This window comes from Eumetopias jubatus, unplaced genomic scaffold (assembly GCF_037043125.1).
Source record: "Eumetopias jubatus isolate StellerSeaLion01/CBP00866 unplaced genomic scaffold, mEumJub1_p1.0 scaffold_3, whole genome shotgun sequence".
In the NCBI taxonomy this organism is placed as follows: domain Eukaryota; kingdom Metazoa; phylum Chordata; class Mammalia; order Carnivora; family Otariidae; genus Eumetopias; species Eumetopias jubatus.
In genome coordinates, this window is record NW_028274809.1 from 191,429,900 (window position 1) to 191,457,358 (window position 27,459).

General features: G+C 50.7%; 1 protein-coding gene across 1 annotated transcript; it reads right to left on the reverse strand.

Annotated features, from left to right (window-relative positions):
• Positions 1-50: 50 nt before the first annotated feature.
• IRS2 (insulin receptor substrate 2) lies at positions 51-27,131 on the reverse strand. The gene is made up of 2 exons (XM_028087371.2): positions 23,129-27,131; positions 51-836 (listed from the first exon to the last, which is right to left on the reverse strand). Exons 1-2 carry the CDS (start codon positions 27,108-27,110, stop codon positions 832-834), a joined length of 3,987 nt encoding a protein of 1,328 aa, XP_027943172.1. The 5' UTR covers positions 27,111-27,131; the 3' UTR covers positions 51-831.
• Positions 27,132-27,459: the final 328 nt, after the last annotated feature.

Below are 27,459 nucleotides of genomic sequence, written 5' to 3' on the forward strand. Positions count from 1 at the left end.
CTGTTAAAGGTAAAAAGAGATATTCACCCCCTGCCCCAACTCCCCCTCCCACCCCCATGACCCAATGTAATTGATGATTTTTCAAAAGTAGGTTGCTTCAGTTATACATAATTATTATTATTTATTAATCCATCTTCGAAGTCCAATCCCAAATTGCATTTCCGTTGAGAAATGTCAGTCCCACACTGGGCTCTGTCTGAGTAAACACGCAGGTACCTGGACTGGAGTCCACGGAGCAGCTGTGTCCTGGGACCAGTTAATAAGGCTGAAAGGCCGCACTCGAGACGCACTCAGCAGAGATGCGCAGGAGGTCCTGCCAGCCCCCGGCCACCCAAATCCGGCTTTACCTGGAACTGAGGTAGGACTGTGGTAGTTTTGAGTGCATGCCAGTAAATGCCAGATTTTACCACTTTCATGGGTATTGGTAGAATCTCCTAGCATGCTGAGGGATAAATTTGCTTTGCTAAAATGAAAGTAAGAAGAAATTAAGACACTGGCCACGATTTAAACGGCCAATGGGAACATCCAATTTTCTTGAGAATAACTTCTTCGGTGACTTTTGTCAACAAACAAACAAAACACAGCACAAACAGCAGAATGATGAATGCCCCCCACCGCGGGAACCAGGAGAGGGGCAGGTGTCCTTGCCTTGTTGGTTCAGACTCTAATACGGTCGCAGATGTTCCAAATCCTAGTCATTGCTCAGATCCAAAAGAAAACTGTAAGCAGCTTCAGATTAAAAAATAAAATAAAAAAGCAACCACGCTGAGCATCTTCTTCTCATATCATTCTCTGATGTGTGACGTCATGTTGATAAAGCCAGACAGATCCTCACTCTGGAAAAGAAAGGGAAGAAGTCAGTGGTGACCGGGGTCGCAGGAACAGAGCGATCTCGAGGGAGAGAGGAAGTCGCTTCACGACCTGTGTCACTTCCAAGCATGAGGCGAACGCTCTGGTGAGGCCCCGGCTGGCCTGGACACAGAGGCGGGATGCGGCCCTTGCCCTCGGGGACAGAAGCCGTGGAGCTAGCAGCCGGCCTGCCGCCCGGGGCCCGGCCCTCGGTGGGGGCTGTGGGGGAGAAATCTCAAGAGGGGACAGACACCAGGGCACAGGGGTGCGTCCTGGAAACCGTGCCACCGGGGGTTGGCGGGAACACGGGACAGGCAGTGAGTCTGAATTTTGCCTCGGAAAACCCTCCCAGTGGATCGTGTATCCCCTTCCCAAAGCGACCAGGCCCACACACTGGCTCCTGCGGCGACACGCTTGTCGTCCCAGACCCTCCTCATCTGCCCTGCTGCCCCGGGGCCAGGTTAGGTCACCTACTCCCGCGAGCCTGGTGGTGACAGGCCGTTAGGACCCCAACACACTCTAATGGCTTCCTGCTTTCCAGGCCCAAGGATCAACCTTCTTCAACGTGTTCCCAATCTCCATTGTTTCCAGCATGTTTTTACTTCATTAACCGTCCGTTAAAGAACATAATGACAGACCGAGTCGGGAGACTGACATTTCATAGCAAACTGCCTTTCTTCTTAAGCTTCTTGGGCTTTTTTTTTTTTTTTTAGATTTTATTTATTTTTGGGAGAGAGAGGGAGTGATAATGCGCACTAGCAGGGGATGGGGGGTGGCAGAGGGAGAAACAAACTCCCCGCTGAGCAGGGAACCCGACGCGGGGCTCAATGCCAGGACCCTGACATCATGACCTGAGCCGAAAGGAGACGCTTAACCAACTGAACCACCTAGGTGCCCAGAGTTTCTTGGCTTTTTAATCAAAACCCCGACTGGTTCGTCTGCACCCCCCCTGGAATGGCGGTGGCTGGGCCACCCTGCTGGCCACGCCCTGCCCTACACAGGTAGGCGTTCTTCCCTGGCACTTGCGTGCACACCACCTGCACTTCCGAATACTGCTCTCCAATCATTACAATCTCTCCTCGACCCTCCCCACACTCCCTGGTTTACTTCGTTGCGAAGCCAATTCTCTTCTGTCCACCTGGAGTTCAGGGGCCTGCTCCCAGCAAGAGAGAATTTCCAGAGGACCCTGCAGCCAAGAATGAGCAGCTGGATGCCCTAGTTCCAGCTCTGAGGGCTGCATCCTGTGTGCGGCCAGAAAGACAAACTCCTGGACAGACAAGCGGCTGTCAATGGTCAACATGCAAAATAAACATCATACCTTTTCATGACTGGTTATAAGTTCCCCATAATGTGGTATTTTGAAGCAGTGCTACCAGATTTTATTATTTTTAAAAAGCCTTATGTCCTTTAAAAATTTTAATCCCTGAACAGTTCCCCAAAGCAGAAACAGGGGCCAAGTTTTGTCCTGGGGAGAGATGGGCCCCCCAGCTATTTCAGCATTGTCCCCCCGAGAGCCCATGTGAGGGCCCCAACCCAGACATTTGCATCCCTTAAATAGCAGGTGTTTGCTGGAATCCACCTCGGACTTCCACCTCTCCCCAAAATAGGAGTCTGCGTTTTGTCACTGAGGGCCTGAGTGGGAGACGAATTCCCGGCAAACCCTGAGCAGGTGGTCAAGACACCCTGGATCTGCTGACACGAAGATCTGGCGTCACAGTTTATTTTATTTTTACTCTAATGATTAGCTAAACGCGGGAGAATTGTCTCCTGTTAACCCTAAACCCATGATCTTGAAAACAGCTAAGCAAGTCAATTCCTCAATCTCCCAAGTGTACACAGTCATAGAAATGCGGGTTAGCTGTTCCTGAGAATGCACCCCCCCACTCACCCTGGGCACTTGCAGGGCGCGGCGGCCGTGCGCACTCCACATGGAGGGCATGCTCCATGCCAAGACCCAACTCCCACCATTAGATCTTCAGGAGCTCTCATCAAGGTAAACATGGAATTTTAGCTTTTTGAAGGTATAAGTATACATACGACAAGTATCAAAACCTTCGTTTCTGCGCTTTGTCGTGGTGGGAGGAGCACAGAGAAAGGCGGGGTCACCTTTCATTCACGCACTTGTGCATGCGCTGATTTCACAGGGCCAGGGCACCTGAGGGTGCTGATGGGTGAGGGGGGGCCCCTAGGCCTGGAGCTGAAGCAGCCTTCCAGAGCTCGGCTCCCACAACACGCTAGCCAGGGCCCTGAACGTGGGCACGGGAGGGGCGCGGCCAAAGGAAAGTGGCAGGGGCTCAGAAGATCCAGAGGCAGTGGGCTCCCAGACTCGGAACCCAGGGCAGCCCCCCGGAACCCCCGTCACTGCACCCTGCTCTGCTCTGCCCCACTCCCCCATCCCCAGAGCTGGTGGATGCTGGTTCCTTTGTTTACTGACTTTTAAAGACGTTAAATGACCTCTCCTCCCGAAAATTAATCTGCTTCATCCAGACTAGGAGAAAAAAAGAAGTCCTCTCACACTACTAACCCGACCATCCTCGCCTTTAAATATTTATGCCTTCTAACGGTGATTCTGGCAAAATTCTGTGTGCTTTATTATCTACGTTAATTCTAGTAGAAGCAAAGTACAAATTATTAATTTTATGATCACTCCACACCAAATATTCATTAGGATGGGAGACACTCCTTGAACTCATTAGGTGTAGCAGCAAAACAAAAAAGAAACATCAAGAATCACACGTTGTTCATGAATGCAATTACCAAGGTGTCTGGATTCTGTCCTAGAGGTAATGCGTCTCAAAATAATTTAAACTTATTGGCATCCATTGAATTTGTCATATAATCACACGCAGTACTGGTCTGTAGCTTAGACACTGCTTTGTAAAGAAACCCATTCACAGAAGCACTGATCTAAGGCAGCTGATTAAAAAAAAAAAATTTGCATTAATAAGATTTAAGTCGTTCCACTGGCCGCGTCACCCTGGCCAGCTATGCCCCATCTTGCTCTGTCACGTGTGACAAATGATGGCCACACGAAGGACCATTTCCATGTGCCAGGTATCCTCACTTCTGGGGGGGGGGGGGGATAACTCCATGCCTTTTCTCTTCCACTTAAAAGAGCAATCAGAATGCAAAGGAGTGAGCACCCTCATTAAAGACCCCACCTTCAATCTGCTCTACTTTACAAAAAAAAAAGAAGAAGAAGAAGAAAGAAATAGAAAACAAGTCACTGAAAACCTTGTCATGGAAACAAGTGGGAAGCCTTCTTTGTCATGAGCAGCACGAATATCGAAACACCGACATGCCTGCCGCTGGTTCGCCGGGCTCCGTGATTCCAAACATGTGCCTGGAAACGACAGTGGGCATCGGGTCTAGAACGTTCCAGGGATAAATCGGGGAAATCTGCACTGGCAAATAAATTCAGGCGGCATTTGCGATGCACATTCTGACTCATGACGTTTTCATTTTGATTTCTCACGAGTATGTGGGTTTGGATGTGTCTGGCTTCGTGGCCAATATTTCAGTGTCCAGAATTCCACACACAACCCTGAGGGGTAGCAAGTCTGCCCAGGAAGGCCCTGGTTCTCTCTGCAGAGAGCCTGTGGGTCCCACCCCGAGTTCCACAGGGAGCCCCGGGGAGGGCTGGGTGGAGATGTGCGTGGAGCCCGTGCAGGCCCCCCGTGGGGCTCCACGCAGACAGAGCCCCACACCTGACTCCCCAGTGGTGGGGGGGGATCCCAGCACCGCGGCACGGACCCCACCCGAGAGAGCTACAGCTGCACTTAGTAGGTGAAAATGACTTAACCCCTGCAGGCACAACAGGAGTGGCCGCAGATAATCACTTACGTGACAAACGAAACATACTTCTCAAAATTAAAACCTATATTTCCAGCGGCAACTATGATTAGGAAGAAAGAAACCTGCAATGAGCCCAGACATGTCCTTTGGCCCATTTAAACCTTTGATGTTAAACACAGACTTACAAGAGAAAATAAACTTTTCAGTTACATGAGAAATTCCTAGAAAAAGAACCCTGATAATACAGTATCTCCTTACTTGACTAAAAGCAAAACACTGTCCAATATACCAGAAGGAAAAAAAAAAAAAAAAAGTAAGGCAAAGCGTGATAACAAACAAGCCAGAGATTCTAAGAAAAACGGTTACTTGAACTTTTCATTTAAACAGGAGAAAAAAAATAACTTAAAAGGAAACTAGGGAAGAAGTTGCCCAGGACAAATGGGGGCAGTAAATTACTTCACCAACCCTACTCATGAAAGACTTCGAACTGTCTGTTACATGAGATCACCTTTTCCACTGACAGGTAAAATCATTTCATCCTGAGAGCTCGCTGCTGAAATGTCCCAGCACCAAGTTGTAACCTGATGGAAAGGACAGAGCACGGACTCTGGGACAAGAAGATCTAGCCCTGGGAGGGGGCTGGGGACCACAAAAGGCGGCTTCTCCTTCAGCTCCCGTTTAATCGTTCCCGTAAGACCCTGTGTTAATCACCGCACACTGGAGCCCGCAGGGGCTCCCGGCCCGGGGGGCCCGGCACTGCACCTCTCCCCGCTTCCCGAGCCACAGCCGCCCACAGGGGCTGCACTCACTGCTTAGTGCGTGGTCTCAGCACATCACACCTCCAGTGTGCGTTTCCTCCCTGTGCTCGTTGTGAGAAAGCCCGACGCGCACACCCTACAAGCTAGTCCTCTATGGCAAGAGCGCCCCACCATACGTGGGGCAGCAGCTTAGGAGAAATAAGACAGATTATTCTTCAGCACAGACGCCCAAGGGGCAACATACCCCCTCAACTCCTGGCGGACCCCCTCTTAAATCATGAACGGTCAGACCTTCCTAGCTACCAACCAGACGAGGGAGCATCAGTGACTGGTCACCAGTGGAGGGCGGACCTTCGCTGCCCTCAGGGCTCCCCTTACAAATGGGGCGGTCACCGTCCACTGTTACAAATAAGGACAGAGGGGTGGGGCCGGTGGAGGGGGAGGGGAGGTCTGCGACTGTCACTTGGGCCCCGGAGTTTACACTCTTACACAGCACATTCCAAAACTCTCCCCAGTGACACAAAATACTGCCGGCCCTGCTGCTGCCGCATGCACCTGTCTCCCCGGCGAGTGGAGCCCTTGAGCCCTGCCTGTCCCCAGCACCTGGCCCGATGCTTGGTAGGCCCTTCCTAAAGCTTCCACGAATTACGTTGAAATAAAGACCCACATGGTTTATGCCATTTCTCACAGGCAGAAAAGCTAAAAAGAAAAAAAGAAATTCTTCTAAAGGAGAACGAAACTTTAGAACTGTCTGAGGCCCAAGAGAATAGAAACCCCTCTTCACCTGAGAGAGAGAAAGAGAGAGAGAGGCATTCTTAGGCAGAGGTCAACAAAGTACAGCCAAATCTGACCTGTTGCCTGTTTCTGTAAATAAAGTTTTATTGGAACACAGCCATGCTCACTCATTTGCATATGGCCGCTTCTGCCCTTCAACTGCAGAGAGGAGTGGTCCTGCAGAGACAGTCTGCCCCAGGACAGGACAGGAGGAAGGCAGCGGGGAGAAAGAAGGGTAAAGTATTCAAAATAACACCACATATTTCCATCTGTGTGTTACACCTGGAGACTACTGATTCCCCCTCTGGATATTATCTGCAAGCTTACGTCCTTTAGAAACGCCAGACCAGCGACTAAAAACCATGCTATCTTGTTACAGGCCCTACTGAAAATGAGGGAGCAAGTCACACAATCATTTAGGAAGCCAGCACACTTTTGGGATTAATTTCCCTTACCTACGGCCCTTCTATTTGGTTATTCATACACAACACGGAAGTACTGAGAACATATGATTATTATGAAATACATCCTACAGCACTAACTACTCTTTGAACGTCAACAGAGGTGAAGTTGTAATATGTCAGTCCAAATCTTTTCTCTTTCTGGGGTCATTTATGAACATGATATAAGCGTTATATTTCTGCCCTATGAAACGGTAAGAATACTTGTGAACCAAATGATACCATGTGCACTAAAACTGCAAATATCCGATGAACACTGTAATTTCCTCAGATTTAACACATTATCATGCTTATGAGCTTACACTGATGTAAAGAATATGTATTTTATGTAGACTACAAAAATGTTCATATTGTTTATATCTGAAGTTCTCAAACTAAATATAATGTTTTTCCTATAAAATTAAGGAATGTACAATAACAATTTATTCAAAATATATCTACCCCAAATATCCTGTTGTTATGTTTCAAACGCACCTTTCTTTCCTTCAAATATTAAATATTTAAGAGTTGCTATGGGGTTATTTTAGTTTTATGATTTCATTCCTTTTTTATTTTTATTATTGAAATCAAAATAAGCATTTTCTGGAAGTCTGAAATTATGCCAAACACAACTCAAATCCCCTCTATAGTATCACTGAGTAAGAAACAGACTTAGAAGCATAGTTAAAAAGGAATGGCCTCAGGTTTCTAAAATATATTCTGGTTTTCACATTTAACAATAACTGTAATTTGGAAATGTATTAAAGATAGAGTGTAATAAGCAAAAAAGCGCTTGTCTTTAAGGAAAGAAATATTTAATGGAAACAGGAAGATTCTGGAATCCACCATCCCCCACCCAGCCATCTCCCTTCTAGGTAGAAGCTTCCATAGCGCACAAACGGGCACAAACACGCACAAACGCACCCAGTGGCCTGAGCGTCCCCGGCTTCTAACCTGCAGGCCCACTCCCTCCCCGTCCATAACATCCACATAATACAGGATGTCGGCTGTCTCCCGGGGGCCTCAGAAGAGATCTCACTTAAGGCTCTAGTGTGAATGGGCAGCCAGCCTTCAGGTGCAGGATGCCCTAGGGAAGTCAAGGCTGAGGGTCCAACCCTGCTGTGCCCTGGCTCATTCCCACCATCACTCATCTCAAAAGCATCCTGGGAGCTTAGGAATGACTCAGGTCAAGCCATCCCCACCCCTCTGAACCGAATGCCATTCCAATGGCTCAGTGCGACGTGGGTGTGGACGGCCACCGGTTCCACCAGAGTCAGGGTCTTGGGGCCCAGGATCCAGCACTGACCGATCTGTTCCTTCTTCTGCACACAGGGACCTTATTCTCCTGCCCTGAGTTCCTCCCTGGGCCACGGTGAAACTACCAAATGAGATTTTATGTATGCAAGTTATAAACAAAGAAGTCAAACACAATATAGAGAGAGACATGGTTTTCCTTGTGCAGAGGGGCACGCACCACTCGCATTACTTGACCTTGCAGCTGGGTCCCTTTGCTTTCTTCAAACCCCTTTAAACGGTGTATACGCATAACCACATGTTCCTGTGAACTACAAAGACTTCTTAATAAGACAAGCCTGACTCCTCCCACCCTGCTCTCAGGCTAATCTGTGTGGCCACGGTCGTGGTATCTCTGGGCACGTTTGCCATCACAGCATTTTCCTTCATTCAAAATTCTACCCGTGAATGACATCACGAACAACTGGGACTTCAAGCAGCAAATAAACAACTGATGAATGCACAAAAACAATGGCAAACAGCTCCCGGAATGAAATGAATAAACTTGTTTTAATTGGATAGAAGCAGAACAGAAGTAGAATTGTTTTTCTGGGGGTAACTCCAGGCCATTTAAAGCTCATCGTTCTCAACTCTGCACAGAACGCCTTGCCTGGCTGCTCGCTCCACGCCCCATGCACAGGACAAAACGCGCGGACAGGGGTCACATGCGCCCCCATGCAGGCAGCTGCGCCATCAGAGGATGCACAAATGCCCGTCCGCGTCGAATGTGCCCCGGCAGGCACGGCACACCGGCAGCTAGCTGGGCTCTGGCTGGTGGGGCCATGGGCACAAGTCTCTGTCTCTCTGGTTTTTGCACAAAAGTGCAGCAAACTGTGGATCAACATTCAGACTCTGTTGCACATGAGAAAGATTTACATCCAAACGAAGTACTATTTATTAAAATTTCAGTAGTGAAAAATGTAAAGTGCTAAGTTACAAACCATCTTTATCAAGTTCATTTACTGAAAAATAAAATGAAGTAGGACAGCAGTTGCTGATGGCCAGGCCCTCCCAGGGCAGAGGCCGGGGCGGTGGTTCCGCCTACCCCGCCCCACCCCCAGCCTGCAGGTGGCCCACCCCACGCCCCACCCCCAGCCTGCAGGTGGCCCACCCCACGCCCCACCCCCAACCCCGCCCCACCCCCAGCCTGCAGGTGGCCCACCCCCACGCCCCACCCCCACTTCACAGCCAGACAGCACCTAGGGCAGGTTAGGGTACCCCACATGCTCTTCCGGCCAGAATGCCAGACTGTCTCGATGTCACTCACAACCGGAGTCTCCCCAGAGCACACTTGCTGGAGACTCACTTCTCCAGCCTTGGCAGAACTTAGTGGCCAGACCTGGTGGGCATTTTACATGCTCATTTGCTGGGAGGGACCTCCCACAGGAGGGGCTCTGGACCCCGGGACGCCTGGGTCAGGGGCCCAGCCTGGGATTTCTCAAGGCCTCTTGGGAGATTCAAGAGGGCAGGCAGGCTGGACACCTTGGCCCCCGACCTTCCTGGAGGCCAGGGCCACAACTGTTATGCCCAGAGCCAGGAAGAGCACCTGTTGCTGCTGCGCCCAGCATGGGAAGTATTCACGCACAGGGATGGAGGGGCCCAGCTCCGGGCCACACCACGGCACACTGGGGACACAAGCACACACGTCTCTCACCCTTCCCTCTTCTCTGGCGAGAAGAAAGCCACGTGAAGGAACAAAACAGCCAACCACAGAAAGACATAGCTTCCCAAACAGCTCTAGGCTTGGGGAGGGGGACACAGTCAATCCACTATGAAGACACCACTGCTTCCACCACAAGAAGGCTGGATGTTCCGCACTGACCAGCCCGCTCGCATCCCCAGTCCCTCCAAGCTGGGCAGAACCCTCTAGGACTTTTAAGAATGGATTAAAAACACAGGTGCCTTCCTAACCACCTCTTCAGGGACCAAAATGACAAAATACAACAGAGCGGACGGAAGCTTCATACCCGGCAGTTACATGACGCGCGGAGCGCTCCCCCATCCAGAGGGCAGCCCGCCAGCCCCAATATTCCACCCATGGAAAGCATTCCCCCACTTCACAGTGGCAGGATTGTGACACGCAGTCATAGGGGTTAACAGAAAAATAACGCTTATTTTCTCGATTTTTCTAAGACAGAGAGCAACAGGCCATTTTGTAATTTCTACCTGTTGTATTAAACTGAACACGAACGGGCTTCCAAGTGGCCTAAACCAAGAGGAACAGGAAAAAAATGAGTAAACTCGCTCTCATTTTGAACCACTGTGCATGGCGACAGTGAGACCCCCGGGAGTCAGGGCGTGGGAATCGGCCGGCCGTGCGCTGCGGGCCGCGGGGTGGGCACCTCAGCCGCGCGTCCCTCAAAGGCCCTGGATGCGGGTCCCAGACCAGCCCACTTGGGGACACGCCGCCTCCCACTCCCACCTCTCACCGTCGCAGGGCCTTCTGCATCAAGTTCTCCAGATTCAGGCAGCAGAGAAATCAAGGCGACCCATGAGCATAGACGTATTTCCTAGCACACGCACTTGAGCGTGAAAACTGAACTTTCACATTTCTGGCCTGACAGAGGCAAGAGCATCCCCGAGCAGAGGAGTAACTGCCAATACAGGGAAGCAGCCCATCAGGAGGAGGCCGTCCATCTCATTGAAACAGAGGAGTTTAATAGTTTACGTATGCTACCGTATTCTGTACATAGTTCACCAAAATTAAGTAAAACTAAACCTAAATCCTGAAGACAGACCTCCATGCTCCGTCAAGTCTGAAAACCACACAAGCGACAAATAACTGCACACAAATCCATTTGCAAAACGTCCATGTCCCTCACACACAGGCTGAGGCTGGTGGGTCCTTCTGGCGTCCGCGGCCTCTGGCTCACTCCTAACATCAGCACTGTCCTGTCGGGGGTTCTCGCTACAAAATATACGGCACACTCAGCTCTCCATCAGCTGGAGGATGAAGCCAATCCACAGCACAGCCTGATTCTGGCACTCCCTAGGAAAAGCAGAGCCTGCCGAACTCCCCGGGTCGGGGCTCAGCTGTAAGCGGCTCCAGGAGGCACTAACCCAGCTCCAGACTCACCCTCGGTTTGTCTTGTCCAGGGTGACAGCCTTCCCCCCAGCCCCCCAAAAGAAGCCACTGCGTCAGCTGGAAGACCCAGAACCAGGCAGCAGCAAACCTACCAGGACAACACCTCCTTCCAGGCCCAGAGTCTCTCCAGCCTCAGGTTTTTCTCTTAAAACCTAAGAATAACAAGAACCTCCCTCCAAGGAGGTCCTGAGGACTTGACAACATTCAGAAATGTTTTATAAATTATAAGGTGCTTTACAGATGTTTGTGTAATCAGGTATGTGATTCCTCAAGTAGGCAGGTGCCTGGCTGTTTATCTCATTTATCATCTCCCAGCGGGCCCCCCACCGCCCACCACATCGCTTCTCAGGGCCTCAACCCACTTTCAGGGCTTCTCCCATTTTCTCTGCTAGTTTGGAGAAGCAAAGTCAAGAGCTGCCATATCCCTCACCAGGCAAAAAAAACACAAGATGGCAGAATTAGATGACGCCAGTAAAAGTCTTTAAATGCTCTATGTATTGTTCCAAAGACTAGATTTTCCTTTTATACTGTTAAATATGTACTGATGTCTCTACAATGGCTGATCGGGCTCTACAGGTTACTGTCCCTTGTCACCTCCTTCACTTCACCTAATAAGCTCTGCCTTTCTCCCCTTGGTCAGTCACACGGAACCACTTCTCATTCAGGAACATAGCAGCAATCTTCTGCCCCAGGGCGTTTGCACGGCTACTCATTCCCTTTGCCTATAGGAATTCTCCCCCTAAATATCTACAAGATCTGCTTCCTCATCACCTTCAAGTTGTCACCTTTGCCCTCTCTCCCTTCCCCACTTAATTTTCTGGAGCATCTATTATTACCTACAATGCTTAATCGTCTGAACACATTTCAAAATTAAATTTATTTCCTAGGTCTCAAATACAGACTTCAAGATTGAGTACCTTTTGTTTTTCTTTTTAGCATGGAAACCAAACCTATTTCTTTCTAGCCCACACTTTAGTATTTTTCAAGGAGTGAAACATTTTAAAAGTGTTTAACAAGTAACAACTGGCATCGTTGTAATGAAAAAAATATTCAACAATTTGATTAAATCTGAAAGTTGAAGGGAGATCTAACCTTTCTGCCCCTGTCCCTCCCACCCACAGCCCTTCTTTCTGCTAAGCAGCCAGAGTGGCGTTCCCATCACTTTGTTTGGGGGCTGCAGAATAAAGGATAGGTTCACAGGAAGAACTCGCACCACCCGAACTAAAGAGAAGACATCTTTGCAAAACAGCAGTGGATGGTGAGCCGAGAAGAATCAGAAGGCGCAGGAAAGGGAGGCCGGTAACCTAGCGTGGGGAAGTTTCTGGAATACTCCCTCTGACAGCAAAGATTGGGCACAAAGAGAAATCCTGGGACCAGTTACAGGGCACAGGGTAGAGTGAGCTACACCCAGCAGCTAAGACCCCAGCAAAATCAAACCTATTGTTTCTGAGAAGAAAAGCAATCCAGAATCATCAGAGGTAACCCAAGAGTGTGGCGGAAGGGACTCTGCGCTGGAGTGGCTCCATCAGAACCTTCCAGCAAGCCAGCCCACTGTGAAGGGTGGACATCTTCTGGAGCGCTCCAAGCAGCTGCCCAGGGGACAGCCTGCGTGGGGAGCACTGAGGGGCCAGAGGCTGGTTTCATGTCGCCCCTGTGATGACTCCGGTGTTGGGACACACCGAACCTCAATCGAGTGACTGGCTGAACCGTCTTCGACTCTAGGAAATAGCTTAAGACCCGAAGAATTCTGAACATTCCAGCTGAACAGGACAGACTCCAGAGTCATGGAGATGAATGCTTATCACCCAGAGTTATTCTAGGAACTTAATTAAATGCTCCATGCCAGAGAAATTTGGGTATTTTACTGCTGTGGTTATTTCATTTGGAATGAAGACTACTAATAAACCAGCCCTACTGATAAGCTAAACTGCAAATAATGATAAGAAGTAAAATGGAATTAAGGTGAGTCAGTTCTACTGCATCTTTAAAATTCTGATATGACCCTAAATACCAAAATGTCACTATATTTGGAAGCTACATAAACTTTAAACTTGGAAAAAAAAATTGCTCATTTAGAAAATTGTCAAAATAAGTAAAAGCTAAAGAATGTTTTGAAAATTCATTGTTTAGAAGTTTGTCAGGCTTTCATATCTATTATTTCCACACCATGCATTATTCAAGTTTTCATTTTTTTACTGAACCAATTGAAGTTAGTTTTCTGATGCTGACTGTAACATAGTTGTACGCTCCTGGATTTATAATATCCTAAAGGAGGAAGAAATACAGATTTCACAGCGTCGCAATTTATTTTCCTAAATCCCACCTAAATATTTTCAGTTGAACTGTATATTTATTAGAAGTCTACTCAGCAAACGAATGAAAGAAAGATCTTTGAATAAGTGTCATCGAACTTACTTGCTAAATGTAACTGGAGGCAGGTATGAGTAGCTAATGGTGTTTTCTGTTTCATCTGTATACACAAAGTGCTATTTTAGGTCACGTTTATGCCAGAAAACAATTTTTGGAAAACTCTACTATTACATAAGAATAAAACAGAAGCATACATTGCCACAAGTCACTTGAGTAATTTATCTTCTAAAAAATGCATCCAGGCTGCAGCGTAAGAAAATGACCACTTTCTAGCAATTTCTGCCACCTTAGGAGTTCAGGAGCTCCACTATGTTGACAGTGTCCCAGAGTCCTAGTACCGCCATTTCTTATCTTCAAACAAAATCAAGCTGCTCTATGCACACTAATCCATGCCTTGTTTAATCCTGCTTATTGCTCAGAGTTTCTAAAGCACAATTTGCATAGTTCTTAAACTTAGTAAGAACATCTTGGCCTATTTCCAAAACTTCTCCCCCACCTCACAATTCCCCCCCCCACCCCGGACTCATCCACCCGCCAGGTGCCTGAGACCCTGCTGGGGGACAGGAGGGGGAAGTACTGGCCTGGCCACTCTGCGGGGACAATCCCCCAAGTGGGTGTGGGCGTGGCTTCTCCAAAGGCCTGGGAATTCCAAGCTTCACAGCCCCCCCCACCCCGCCCCCAACTGCAGTCCCTGCTTTCCGCTGGCTTCCCAAGCCCCCCTGCTGGGCAGGGCAGCCATGCCAATTCCAGGGGTGCTCTAGGGAAGGGATCCAAACCTCACCCTGGGAAAGCCTGCTGGGCTTCTTTATGAAGACTCCCTACAGAGCAAGCACATCAGAATCTTCATTCGTCAGCTTTTCCATTTATCCTGGTACGTGCTCCACAGCCAGAACTGAAGAGACAGGGCACTCTGAACTCTGCTCTCCCCTCAACCCGAAAAGCTGCACTGATGGGGAGGGAAGGGAAGGGCAGGGTCTCCCTGTTTTGCTGAGCCCCTGCAGCAGGCACCCTGGGATGCCAAGCGGCTGGGTAGATTACTGGTGCACGCTGCTTACCAGGCAGGCACGTGGCCCTGAGGCTGCCATCTGCTAGGAAGGAAGTAGTCTCTCCGAAGATGCTGGAGACACCGGCAGCTAATGTAAACAAAACTGACTCACCCACCAGAGCACAAGCCCATGGAGCCCCATGACATTTTTAAAAACTATGGACAGCTTAAGAATTTTGGTTTGTTTACATCTTCCCCTATGCCTTGGAAAGTGGGGTTACAGTCACATCATTAGGAAGGTAGAAAAACCATTTCTCTTCATATAAAAATTCAGTTAAATGATTTTTTTTTCCTCAGGAAAAAGAAATCTCGAAAACAAGACAGGCACTCGTGAAATAAGCCAGTCCCCAGATTACCACCTAGCAACAACTGATAAGTTAACTTATCGGTCCTTGGGCAAATTCTAAATTGGTTAGTTTTCAAATACACTCATCATTAAAGAGGTTAATGACTCATTTCTTAGGAAACTGCTAATGGACTTATTCATAATGAGGAAAACATGATATTTCACTTATAGAATAAATACATCATAAAGACACCTCAAGCCGTGACCGGATCGACCATCCAGGTTGAACCCATCACAAAGATCAAGGACGTACGTTTTATAATACAGGCTTTTCCATCTGAATTATGCCAGGAATTTTCTTCTTCTTTCTTTTCTTTCTTTCTTTTTTTTTTTTTTTTAACAAGTAAGCACATGATCTGGAATGTGTTTGCCAAAGCTTCTCTCCTCTGCCTCACCAGTAAACACTGCCCACATGGTCGTGAGCAGGCTCGTTCCGGGATTTACAGCCCACTTCCTTACTTCGGTGCCTCTGTATCCCCTACTTCTGGCGACCAGCAGACCTTTTAGTCTATGCATGAAGCAAAATGTCCCAAAGTAAAAAAGACAGATACCACTTGTACAAACGCTGAGCTGTTCTGCAGCGAACCGGACAGCCCTGGGAGAAAGTTACTCATAGTACACAAAGGACCCACAGAGACAGAGCATACTCTATTCTTTCTTGATAATATTTACAAACATTTCTACCAACTAATTAAATGGTGACCTTGGAGAAGAAGTCTGACCTCCCTGGGCCTCTGTGTTCACAATCTTAAATGAGTTACATTATACCAACAGCTCCCAGCTCTTCTCCCTTCAAACGAACTTGCATTCCCCTCTGATTCTCACCATGCTGCGTGGAAGGAGTTTTAATGCATTTGGTGCTGGGAGGGCGGGGAGGTGTCTTCCCAAGTATAATGTACAGCCGGCTTTGCTGAAGCCGAAACAGCTGGGGGAACAGGAGCCTTCCTCATCGCAGACCCCTAGAACTCCAGGAAGCGAGCCTGGAAACCCCCCGAGCAGACCACCAACCAACAACCTCAAACACGTGAAGTCAGCAACACACTGACAGCCTTCAAAGTCCTATCAGATCCTAAGCTCTCCACACCGCCGGGCGTAGGACGGCGGTTTAAAGAAATCGGGGGGGGGGGTTTCCTTCCGTGTCCTACTTCCTGCTCACCTGCCCACATTTTACTGGGAATGAATAAATACGTGGAAGAAAAAAAGGAGAGAGAAATGAAGTAACTATCACCCCAGCGATGTAAAAAAAAAAACAACACAGTAACCTTGAGAGCTGCTTGAGGCAGGTCCAGTAAAATCCTAATGTAACTACTGGCTGTGAGCTCAGGAAGCAGAGTTTAGGAGGCGGACACATAAAGAGCACTTGGAGACAGAACCGCAGGGCACCCCCGGACAGCGCTGGTCAGTAGCACCCCTCTGTGATTCACCCAACAGTACTCTTTTCAGCGCAGGGGACCTGGACAAGTCGCGGGGCATCTCCCTCAGCGGCAGATTCCTCATTCCCAAGGAGTGGCCCTGCCTATGTCACTGGGTTTTGCAGTACTACGTGATACTACAGGTAGGAAAATGTCTCAGCACTATGAAGTGAGAAAAAACACTTTCTGGATTTTAAACAGTACTATTGACCTAAAGGGGATAGGGGAGCACAATAATCTTTCAATATTGATCAAAATAATGGTTACAATGTCACAAGCTCCAGCGCCAGCTGCTTTCTTTCACTGCCCATCAAGTTTTGGGATTGTTAGTTACACATAATTTGGAGGCAAAAGATGGACTGACTTAAGTAACTACTTATAAATTTGCATGGAGAAAGCACTATGTCACATTCATAAATACTAAAGATTATGCATTAATACTATGGAAAAGCATAAATCCTTCTTAAGATAAACATACGGATTTTAAGGTAATTATTAAAGTCACATAATATAAGGAAATTTATCATAATCCCATTCTTACACATTGAAAAAACTGAAATTTAATACTAGACTATACTAACTCACACAGTGATTTATACCAATACCATGTGGATAGATTAAAGCACCAGTAAGACTAAAATTATACTTGAGGTTATAAAGTTTTAACATGATTAGAGAATATGTCATTATTCAGTATTCAAGTTTCAATTAAACAAAAATTCACATCAAGCCTCTTGGAGCACGACTAGATGAGAAACGGAAGCCCCCCCCCCATAAACACACACACAAAATATTTGTTTCTGGAAAATCTGATACTCTTGAAAATCAATACTAAAGTGGCCCCTGGGTGGTTCAGTCAGTTGAGCATCAGACTCTTGATTTTGACTCAGGTCACAATCTCAGGGTCGTGTGATCGGGCCCTGAGTGGGGCTCCGCACTCAGCACAGAGTCTGCTTGCCCCTCTCCCTCTGCCCCTCCCCCATCTATAAAATAAATAAAACCTTAAAAATAAATAAATAAATACATATATACACATAAAATCAATACTAAAAAAAACCCCAGTATTTACAAGGTGCTATGCATAGATCATTTATCTTTGAAGTATATTATATACCACAATATTTGACCAAATATTCCAAATTTAAGTAAAAGCACAGTAGGCAAAGAGTATTTTATAAATCTTTTCTGTGGGCATCAATATCATGTATGGCATAAAGAAACGGCCAAATTTGAAGACACATTTACCTGATTGAGTTTTACAATGTCTCTGGACATGTAAAGGCAACTTTATGCAAATTCAGTATTTTTCTAGTCCAATCACCAAGAAATCAGAACCCCTAACTTGCCTATTTTATCACTTGTAAACATGCAGCCTTTAAATTTTAACCCAATTCTCTTTCAGCGTTCCCATGCAGTGAATTCAGTGAAGCAGCAAGAGCACCATGCCCAGAAGGATCCACCGAGCAAGATGGTACCGTACAACCGTACAACGTGTATTCCCAGTCCCTCTCTTTAAACTTCCTTCTGGGCCTTTTATTCCTGTGCCCAGTTCACACAAGTCTCTATAGCTTTCTAGAAAGAAATCAAATCATCACCAGCAACACCCCGCCTCAGCATTCCCCCTATGTTGAAGGATGACTCCACGAGTTCCCCTCAGAAAAAAACCTACCACTGAACTCAGTCTACAATACAAATAAAATTAACACAGAGTCTCCCCCATTTAAATGTGGATAGTATGTTTTCACAAAACAACCACCTGATCAAGGACATGCTTATAACTGATCATTTTAGAGGGTCAGAACACTTTGTTTTCATTTGTTTTTTTAAAATGCCCCCATTAAGATGCCTTGTCCATCTTGTACAGAAATACACATTCTCCTCATGTCTGTAGAAGACAAAATCGGCAGCGGATTCCCCCATTATTAGTGGACTCCGGTGAAGAACGGGCTTTGGGCGGCGCTTTACTTCCCTCTGAGTTTTTCCCCACTCTACTTGGCAATGCAGATAAAAGAGTAAAGTTACATTTTCCCTTAAGTTTCTAAGGTGAAACGGGAACACTTGATTCTGCGCTACCCAAAAAAACAAAACAAAAAGAACCCTCTCCACTTGCCAAATCTGATACCAAAAGTTAACCAGCTCTTGGAACTATGCTTCTCCAGAAAATGCATTAGTGGGAATTTTAAAAGAAAACCCATTATGCCCATGCTGTTCGTTAAACTGCTGCAAGTTCTCCTCTCCAGAAAAAGAGAAAGATTCGTTTAATCCATGGAGCTCCAAGGAAAATAAAACATATATATCTATGAGAATTCCTTTTGTGGGGGGGGGGAGGCCTGTGGAAAAGCAAATGACTCAAGCCAACTCTGGAGGTTCCCTACCCTGTCTGACAACCACACAAATCAAAACTCTGGAGTGGCTCCCCTAAGTAAATCCACCCAGGCCCAACACTGGATTCAGCAGCTGAACGTTCAAGGGTTCTGGTTTCCTTTCAATACACCCCACATTGAGAGCCAACGCTATCAGTTAAAAAAAAAAAAAGCATATTCTAATTAAAAAATCTTCATCTTGACAGTATGTCTTGACATACAAACAAATCATAAAAGGTAATCAAAAGGACAGTCTTAATGTAGTTTCAGCATTAGGATGCTGTTTTCCCCATTGTTATTCTCCTATGTAATCTAAACCACTACACTTCACTGCAACTGATAATTATCTATGAACAACATCTCACCTTAAGTAAAGAGGGAAAACATGGTTCCTGGCGACTGGGGTGTTAACTAGCAAAGAAGCAAAAAAGACACGCGTTTCTTAAAAGGGTATTAGCTCCGTTTTCAGACTCTGAGTTTTTCCAGTTTTTTGTTTTTTGTTTTAAGAACGCCACGGACAAAAGTGACTTTCCTGTAAATACTCATGGTTTCAAGGTAGTAAGTGTCAATAGCATCAGTGGGTTTATGAGCAGGATCCTTGAGAAGAGTGTTTTAACTGTTCTTGATTTTTATGATCTGCTGGACCGCCCAGTGGCCAGAGCCACGGAAGGGAGAGGGTTATAATTACCCCATTTTACAGACAGAGAAAGTGAGAAAGTGGAGTTAAATGGTTTTCCTCTGTCACACAATGACTCATTAAGATCAGCAACCAGAAACCTGGTTTCCTGATTCCTGGTTTAATGTTCCACATACTATGCTTCCTTCTACGAAGTACTATTTTTGTAAAGGTTTCTCTTTCAATAAAGGAAGTAGAACGAGTCACGTGACTTTCATTCACGAAAGCCTGTGTTTTCATTAGCACCTTGGTTGTCTGTTCCTGGGAACAGGGCAGGAGCAGTGTTCATCATTATCTTATTACAACAAGCGCTGGACAGCACGCACAACGGAAAAATAAAGGGCATGTGGCTTGTCAAGCAACTGAAAAATATTCCGGTTTCCTTGCTTTCAGACTTCCAGTAGGCAACCCTTTTAAACGTAAATTGTGATGATATCGTTCCTTTGGAGACATTCCTCTTATCCCCAAATCCTCTGACCATAGGATATGAATAAATAGTCCTTTTATCAAACAGATTTTAAACACAGATGCCTTCAATGGTAACTCTTATCTAATCTGCCTTATACATACATGAAAACCAATTTTAGAATAAAAATCCCACTAAAGAGGAACAGAACACTAAGATAGCACCTTTTACGATATACACCAACCTCCAATCATAGCACAAAAATGTACACAGTTAGTTTTTAAATGCTGCTTTAAAGCACAGTAAATCCTGTACTATATTTCCAGTTCTGAAACAACAACGCTCTGACAGATTGGTTGGATTTTCCTACATACACACACGCAAAACACACATTAAGGACCTTCCCTTGCTCCCAAGTAAGATGCATAATTTAGAGTTCAATCTTTATTTGCTCTGGATTAATATACATAACTATTCTATCACATATATTATTATTACATATTAATCCAGAGCATGCGCGCACACACGCACGCGCACACGCGCGCACACACACACACACACACACACACATCCCTAAGGTATACTAATTGTTTCTTTGGTTCCGGCACCAAAATCCCACCATCCCCAATTCTATTGTAAACAACTATCAAGCACTGCAGGAACCTTACGTCTTTGTTACCACTTATGCAAATGCCAAACCCTACCCAAACAACCCCGAATTATTCTGCTTCAGCATAATTAATGACGTGTCCCCATGTGGAGCCTGAGGAGCTCAGTGTGGACACATAAGCCACTTCTGAGCACCAGGCCAGTGCACGCAATGACCCAGGAAGTTCTCCTATTTCATCTTCAAAGAAATGCTTTCCAAGTCTTCCTCCCTATAAATCATTCTCTCAAAGGACGCTTATCTCCTGTGAACTTTTCATTTATGAGCACCACAAACAAATTTCTACATGCACACGTGAGTTAAATAAAAGTGGACGTTCACTTTGAATTCCCTTCTGGCTCCGCAGACCACAACTCAGGTTCACGTTAATTAAGATGACCTCCTTGTCTTTCCTGTTCTACTGTTCTCTGTGTCACATTAGTTTACTAGAAATCCATTTAGCATGCAGTCCTTTTAAAAAAACTGTGGTTTTGGCACAATGGATCAACTGCAGCTCTCTATTTTGCTTAAAAATAGTCCTTTTCCTTCTTAAATGGGTGTTTACCATAATGCCCCCAGAGACTCTGGAAAAACAGCATGCAAATCCAATCTCATCTTTGTTCAGCCACCACAGAGCATATGAACTGCTGTTTTAGTTTCAGAGTCCTGAATCCTATACGTTGGAAGGGATTTTCTACTGGTGGGAAAACAAAACCAAGCTAAATCAGGTCTCGAACTAAACTTATCTCTTGCAGTTTAAAATTTTCCCTAGTCTGAAAAGGGCACTATATCATACATGAATCACGCTTCTGAATGTATCTCCTTTATCAGAAAGGCCTTGAATCCTTTCAGGCTTGGCGACGCAACCCCCAGTTCACTCCTCCTGCTGCAGCAAGAACCCACTCCTGAGGCCTGGCACAGTCCAGTCCAGGTTTTTGCTGCCTACTTCACCAAAAGGTGTAAAAGGTGTTATGTTCTCAGGCTGCTTTTTGGATGAGAATCAGATTTCAGCAAAATGTACTTTCATGTTCACTATGGCATATACACCATATATCCATTTGGGCATAGGAAAAAAATTTTTGCGTGCATGCATTTTTTCCCGCAACTCAGTTCCGGTCATGCTGGGGTGTTACTATGGGCTGTGTCCTGGACGGCAGCTCACCCTCCAACTCCCTGACACACACGAGCCTTTTTCCAGAAGTACCTGTAGTGCTTCACTCCAAGCAAAGTGACCTTCAGTGGAGAGTTATCGTTTATGGGAGACATTCTGACAAGTTCCAACTGATGTAATTAGATGCCATAGCACCATATTCCTGATAATTCTCTCTGACTCTTTTCATCTTTTGCTCTATGGTTTTAATAAAAGAAGTAAAAAGCTCTTCCTCTACTGTATTAGAACAAAAGGGTACTTACCCCGTAGCTATATTTTTACACCCCAGGGACTAACAGTTTGGCATACGCCAAACCCTATGTTGGACTTAGATGGCATCCAGCTACTCTGTTTATTTTAAGAACAAAAGGCGCACGAATCCCCAAGCCACCGAGATCATCGCTTCAGTCCCTCTGCAGCCTGCTGACCTTAGGCCAGCATCCGCAGAACACTATCTGCTGCTTCCTGTTTTGTGGTGGCCCCAGAGCCTCTACCTTACTAGCAACACCCACCCCCACCAAAGAAAAATGAGGAATTGAATACTCACTCCCTCTTGTTCCCCAACCCCCAACCCCCAGCCACTCAAAGTTTGAGATCCTCAGAATGCACCACCAGCTGCAAGCAAGCACACCCCTCTCTCCTCATGGATATTTGATGAGACTGTGAACAATACGGGGCACCCTCCTGTCCAATTGTTCTGGAAAAGACCTGGGAGGTTGTCTTCCACTTATTCTCTCTAAAGCACTGATTCTAAATCCCGGCCACACGTGCCCATCACCTGGGCAAACTCTGGACGACACTGGTGCCTGTGCTCTGCCCACTGGAGGCTTTGCTTGAATGTGTCTGGGCGAGGCCCAGTAGGTCAATTCTCAAACCTCCTCAGGTGAGCCTAGCACAGGATAGGGTGCTCAGAGGATGCTCCCCAACCAGCAGCATCAACACAACCTGGGAACTTCTTAGAAAGGCACGCTCCGGGCCACACCCTACACCTACTGCATCAGAATCTCTGGGGCTTTCTACAGCCTGGCCATCCAGGTTTAACTCTGACCAGGTGACTCCCAGGTACACTCAAAACCACTGCTTTTACACTGTGTGTAGGCACTGTCGCCATTTCAGACCCTCAGGAGAAAAACGGTGTCTCCTCGGGCAAAGCCCCTCCAGTTTACGTGTAAAACTGAAATGGTTAACTGTTCCCTGTTACTGCCACCAAAATGGACGCTCATTTTCTAAACGACTTACAGGCCTGTTTTTATAAACTTTGAGGCTCAGCAAAAATCAGGTGGGACCCTGGTTCCAGGAAAACAAAGGGAAAGGTGAGGGAGCTGTCAAACTTCAGGTCAAGAACCTACACCTGGCTGGCACTCTGGGGTGGCTGACCTGGGGAGACATCTGCCCTGGGAACCGATGGGAAGGGGGGGGGGGCCTGTGGGGAAAAAAGACCTGGCGCTTGGGGAGAAGAACAAATCCAAGTCTCCCGAGTGGGAAGATTCCCGTTCAACTCAAAGACCCCTGGACTGCTCTTGGTGTTTGGAACAGAAGGAAGCCAGGGGAGCCCAAAGGAAAACAAAACAAGAAGGCTGGTCCAAAATTTTGGTGCTGGGGTCAAGGTACTAAAGAAGAGAATGGCAGTGAACCCAGAGCAGTTCACCGGCTTCCGCACCCTTCCCCCCACCCTTCGCCCACCCGTCCGCCCACGATCCACAAGGTCCAAGGGCCTCACCTTTCACAATGGTGGCCTCCTTCAGGTGATGGGACAAGAAGTCAATGCTGGCATAGGTGTTGGCGGAGGGGAGGGCGCCAGGGCCCGGCCCCCCACACACCCCACCGCTGCTGCTGCCCCCCACAGCGCTGATGAGACCCCCGAGGCTGCGGGTCCGGCCCCAGGCGCTCTTGTCTCCGGGCTGTGGATGCGGATGCTGCTGCGGGGTGGGTGACAGCCCAGGCTCGTCCCTTACGTCGATGGCGATGTAATTGAGGCCGTTCTGGAAGCCGGCAGAGGTCTCCCTGCGCATTGGAGAGCCACTGCCCCCTGGGCAGCCAACCAAGCCCCCAGGCTGACTCGATACCCTTGGGCGCGCCTGCTGGGGGGGCGGTGGCTGCAACTGGCGGGGGGAGGTGGGGCGCTCCTCGGCCCCACCCAGGACGCCGCCACCGCCCCCTTCGCTGCTTTTCCTGAGACAGACGTTTTCCACAGAGGCCGAGTTGTGGCGCTTAGGGTTATGGGCGAAGGACGGGGACACGGGGGTCACAGTGGTGGTCGAGGAGAAGGTCTCGGAGCTGTGGCGGCGGCGGCCCCCCTGTGGGTCTGCGCGGATGACCTTGGCTCCCCGGTGCGGGTCTGGGGGCTGGCTCGCCTGCAGGAAGGCCTCCACTCCCGACACCTGATCCATGAGACTCAGCCTCTTCAGGCCGGACGTGGGGCTGGTCACGCGGGCACCTTCCGGCTTCGGGGGGGCCGCGATGGGTTGTGGCGGGGTGGCAGCTACGCCAAAGGCCATCTCGGTGTAGTCCCCATTGTCCCCAGTCTCCGGGGACGAAGAGCAGGCAGCGCTGGGGCCCTGGGAAGTGGACGCCTGGGGCAGGCGGTACAGCTCCCCTGGGGGGGGCGGCGGGGGCGGCTGCGGCTGCAGGGAGGAGGTGGGGGCGGGAGGGCGTGGGGGCAGCGGCGGGTAGGGGGACGAGGCCTCGGGGGACAGGAAGGCATCCAGGGAGCCCACGGGGTCCCCGCTCTGGGGGCCCGGCTTGGGTGACTTGGGCGAGCTGAAGTCGAGGTTCATGTAGTCGGAGAGTGGGGAGCGCTGCCTGCTGTCGCTGCTGGTGCCCGGGGTGCCTGAGCCCAGGGATGAGGCCGGGCTGCTGGCCGACAGCAGCGAGGACGAGGAGGCCGCCGAAGCCAGCAGCGGGGGCGCGGGCGGAGACAGGCGCGCTGCGGCCTCGCCGAAGTCAATGTTGATGTACTCGCCGGGGCTCTTGGGCTCGGGCGGCAGAGGGTACTCGTGCATGCTGGGCAGGGTCTGAAGCCCCTCCAGGGACAGGCGTGTGGGCCGCACTAACCGGCAGCGCTGGTTCAGGAAGCTGTCGGGGCGGCCACCGAGGCTGCCACTCGGCCTGCTGGGCGAAGGCACTACTGGGTGAGGAGGCTGGGTGTGGCCGCCTGCTGCCGCGAGAGCGCTAGTGGACGGCGCGGTCCCCGGGCCGGCCGGCGGTTCCAGCCTCTCTTCTTCCAGGATGCGCCCCACGGGGGAGCTCATGAGCACATACTGGTCGTTGTCCCCGTTGCACGTGTAGGGAGCCTTGTAGGAGCGGGGCAGGGAGCTGTAGCAATAGCCAGGGACTCCCCTGAGCATCTCCCCGCTGCCATGCAAGGCGGCCGAGAAGAAGTCGGGAGGGGTCCCCGAGGTACCCGCGTCGCTGGGGGACATGTTGAGGTAGTCCCCGTTGGGTAGCAGCTTGGTGTCCGCGTTCTCCATGGACAGCTTGGAGCCACACCACATGCGCATGTACCCACTGTCCTCGGGGGAGCTCTCGGCTGGGGAGCTCGTCTTGTAGCTGCCGGCGTTGGCTGGAAAGGCCCTGCCGGCCGTGGGGGTGGGCGCCGGCACTACGGCTCCCGTGGGGGGCAGGGCTGCGGCGGCGGCGGCTCGAGGCTGCAGGATCTGCTTCGGGGCCGACACGCTAGTGGGGCTCATGGGCATGTAGTCATCACTCTTACAGCTACCGCTGCCACCACCCAGGAGGGCCACGCCAGGGGTCATGGGCATGTAGCCATCGTCGGCACCCAGGTTACTGCTGGAGCTCCTATGGGACCCGATCTCGATGTCGCCGTAGTCCTCGGGATAGGGGTGGTAGGCCACTTTGGGAGACGACGCGGGACAAGACGGGCAGAGGCGGCCGGAGCTGCCAGAGAAGGTGGCCCGCATCAGGGTGTATTCATCCAGGGACGCAGAGGAGGGCTGGGGTACCGGCCGCTGCCGGGCAGGTGTGGTCAGGGAGTAAGTCCTCTTCCTCAGCCCTCGGTCCAAGTCCTGGGCCCCGTCCCCCGAGACTCTGCGGTAGGGGCGGCCACAGTGGCTCAGGGGCCTGTCCATAGTCATGTACCCGTAGAGCTCGCCCCCGCTGCCGTCCCTGGCCGGGGGTGTCTCAGCGATAGACTCGGGCGTGTTGCTCCGGTGGCTGCAGAAGGCTCTGAGGTCCCCAGGGCTGGAGCCGTACTCATCCAGAGACATGAAGCCAGGATCGCTGGGGGAGCCCGAGGCCGAGGCGCTGCCGCTGGAGGGCCGCTGGCTCGCGGGGTGGTGCAGGGGGTGCTGCAGGTGCGGATGCGGGCCTGGAGGCGGCGGGTAGGAGCCGGAGCCGTGCCCGCTGCTGGACGACAGGCTGCTGGGGCTGGTGGCGGCTGGGGGCGAGTGCGCCACCGGCATGGACATGGAGCGGCTGTGTTGCAGGGCGCCCCCTGCCGGCGCCAGCGCCACCTTGCTCGCGCGGGCGCCGCAGCCGCCGCTCAGGGTGTGTGAGCGGCTCAGGGGCGCGCGCACCGGCCCGGGGCTCAGGGGACTCCCGGCCACCGACACTGGCCTGCCGCCCGCCGCCCCCGCCGCCGCGCCGCCGTCGCCCTCGCTGGCCGTGCGCACCCGACACGAGCTGCACTTCGCGGCCGGCGGAGTGGCGGCCAGGCTGTCGGTGCGCGAGCGACGCACCAGGCCCGTCTGGCTGGGGGGGAGGTTGACCAGGTGGTGGTGGCGGCGCGCGCCGGGGACGCTGATGGGGTGTGTGGAGGACGAGCCCGACGACTGGCTCTTACTGCGCGGCCGGAACTCGAAGAGCTCCTTGAGTGCCTTCATGGCCTCCAGGATGGTCTCGTGGATGTTCTGCGCCACCACCGAGTCGTCGGCCTGCATCCACAGCTCACCTGGGCCCGTGACGGCCGACCGGCCCACCTCAATGAAGAAAAAGCTGTCCGAGTGGCCGCAGCGGCGGATGTTCATGAGCTGCAGCGTCACCGACGGCTGCTCACAGTTGAGCTTCACGAAGCCGATGGTGCGCGCCGACAGGCACAGGCGGTACACGCCCGTCAGATTCTTGCTCTGGCCCAGGCCCTTGGGCTTCAGGTTCACCTGCCACACCTCGCGGTAGGCGGCCGTGGCGGGCGCCACCAGCCCGTAGCTGTCATCGGCCGCGGCGGCGCCGGCCGAGCCGCCCAGGGCGCCGGGCAGGGAGGCGCTGCAGGACGCAGCGGTGGCGGCGGCGGGGGGCGCGTCGCCGGCGCGGCCCTCGCTGACCAGGTCGGTGAGCGCGCGGTACCAGCCCTCCTGCTCCTGCTCGTTCTCGGCCGCCACCGCGAAGTACTCGTCCTTGGTGTAGAGCGCGATCAGGTACTTGTGCTTGGCGTCGGCGCGCTTGTTGATGTTCAGGCAGCAGTCGAGCGCGATGACCCGCTTCGGGGCGCCCGCCTTGCTCCGCCACTTCTTCTCGCTCTCGTAGTACTCGAGCCGCGGCGGCTGCGGCGCCGGCCCCCCGCCCGCTGTCGCCGTCGCCTCGTCGCCGGGCCCGCGCAGCACGAAGAAGCGCTTGTGGCCGTGCTTCTGCTTGCGCAGGTAGCCGCACTTGCGCACGCTGTGGTTGTTGTTGTTGTTGTTGTTGTTGAGGTTGGGGCCGTCGCCGCCCGCCGGCCCGGGGGGCCCATGCAGCGGCGGGCTCGCCATCGCCGGCGTTTCGGGCCGCGCCGCCCGGCCCGGCGTGGAGAAGCTGGGGGAGAGCGGAGGGGGACGCGGGCGGGGGCGGCTCCCTCCCCCCCCCTGCTCGCCCGCCGGAGCCCGCGTCCCTCGGGCCCAGGAGGTGGGGAAGGTTAGGGGAGGCCCGCGGGGGCCGGCACCGGGCGGTGGCGCAGCGCCCTCCGCGCTCCCGCGCCCCGGAGGATGCCCGGCGCGGGCGGTGGCCGCCCCCTGGCCCGGCTGCCCGCGGCCGCTGTCTCCCGGGCTCTCGGGCGGCGCCTGGGGACTCGTTGGCTGGGCCGAGAGTCGGGGTCCCCGAGCCGCGGAGCCGAGCCTAAGG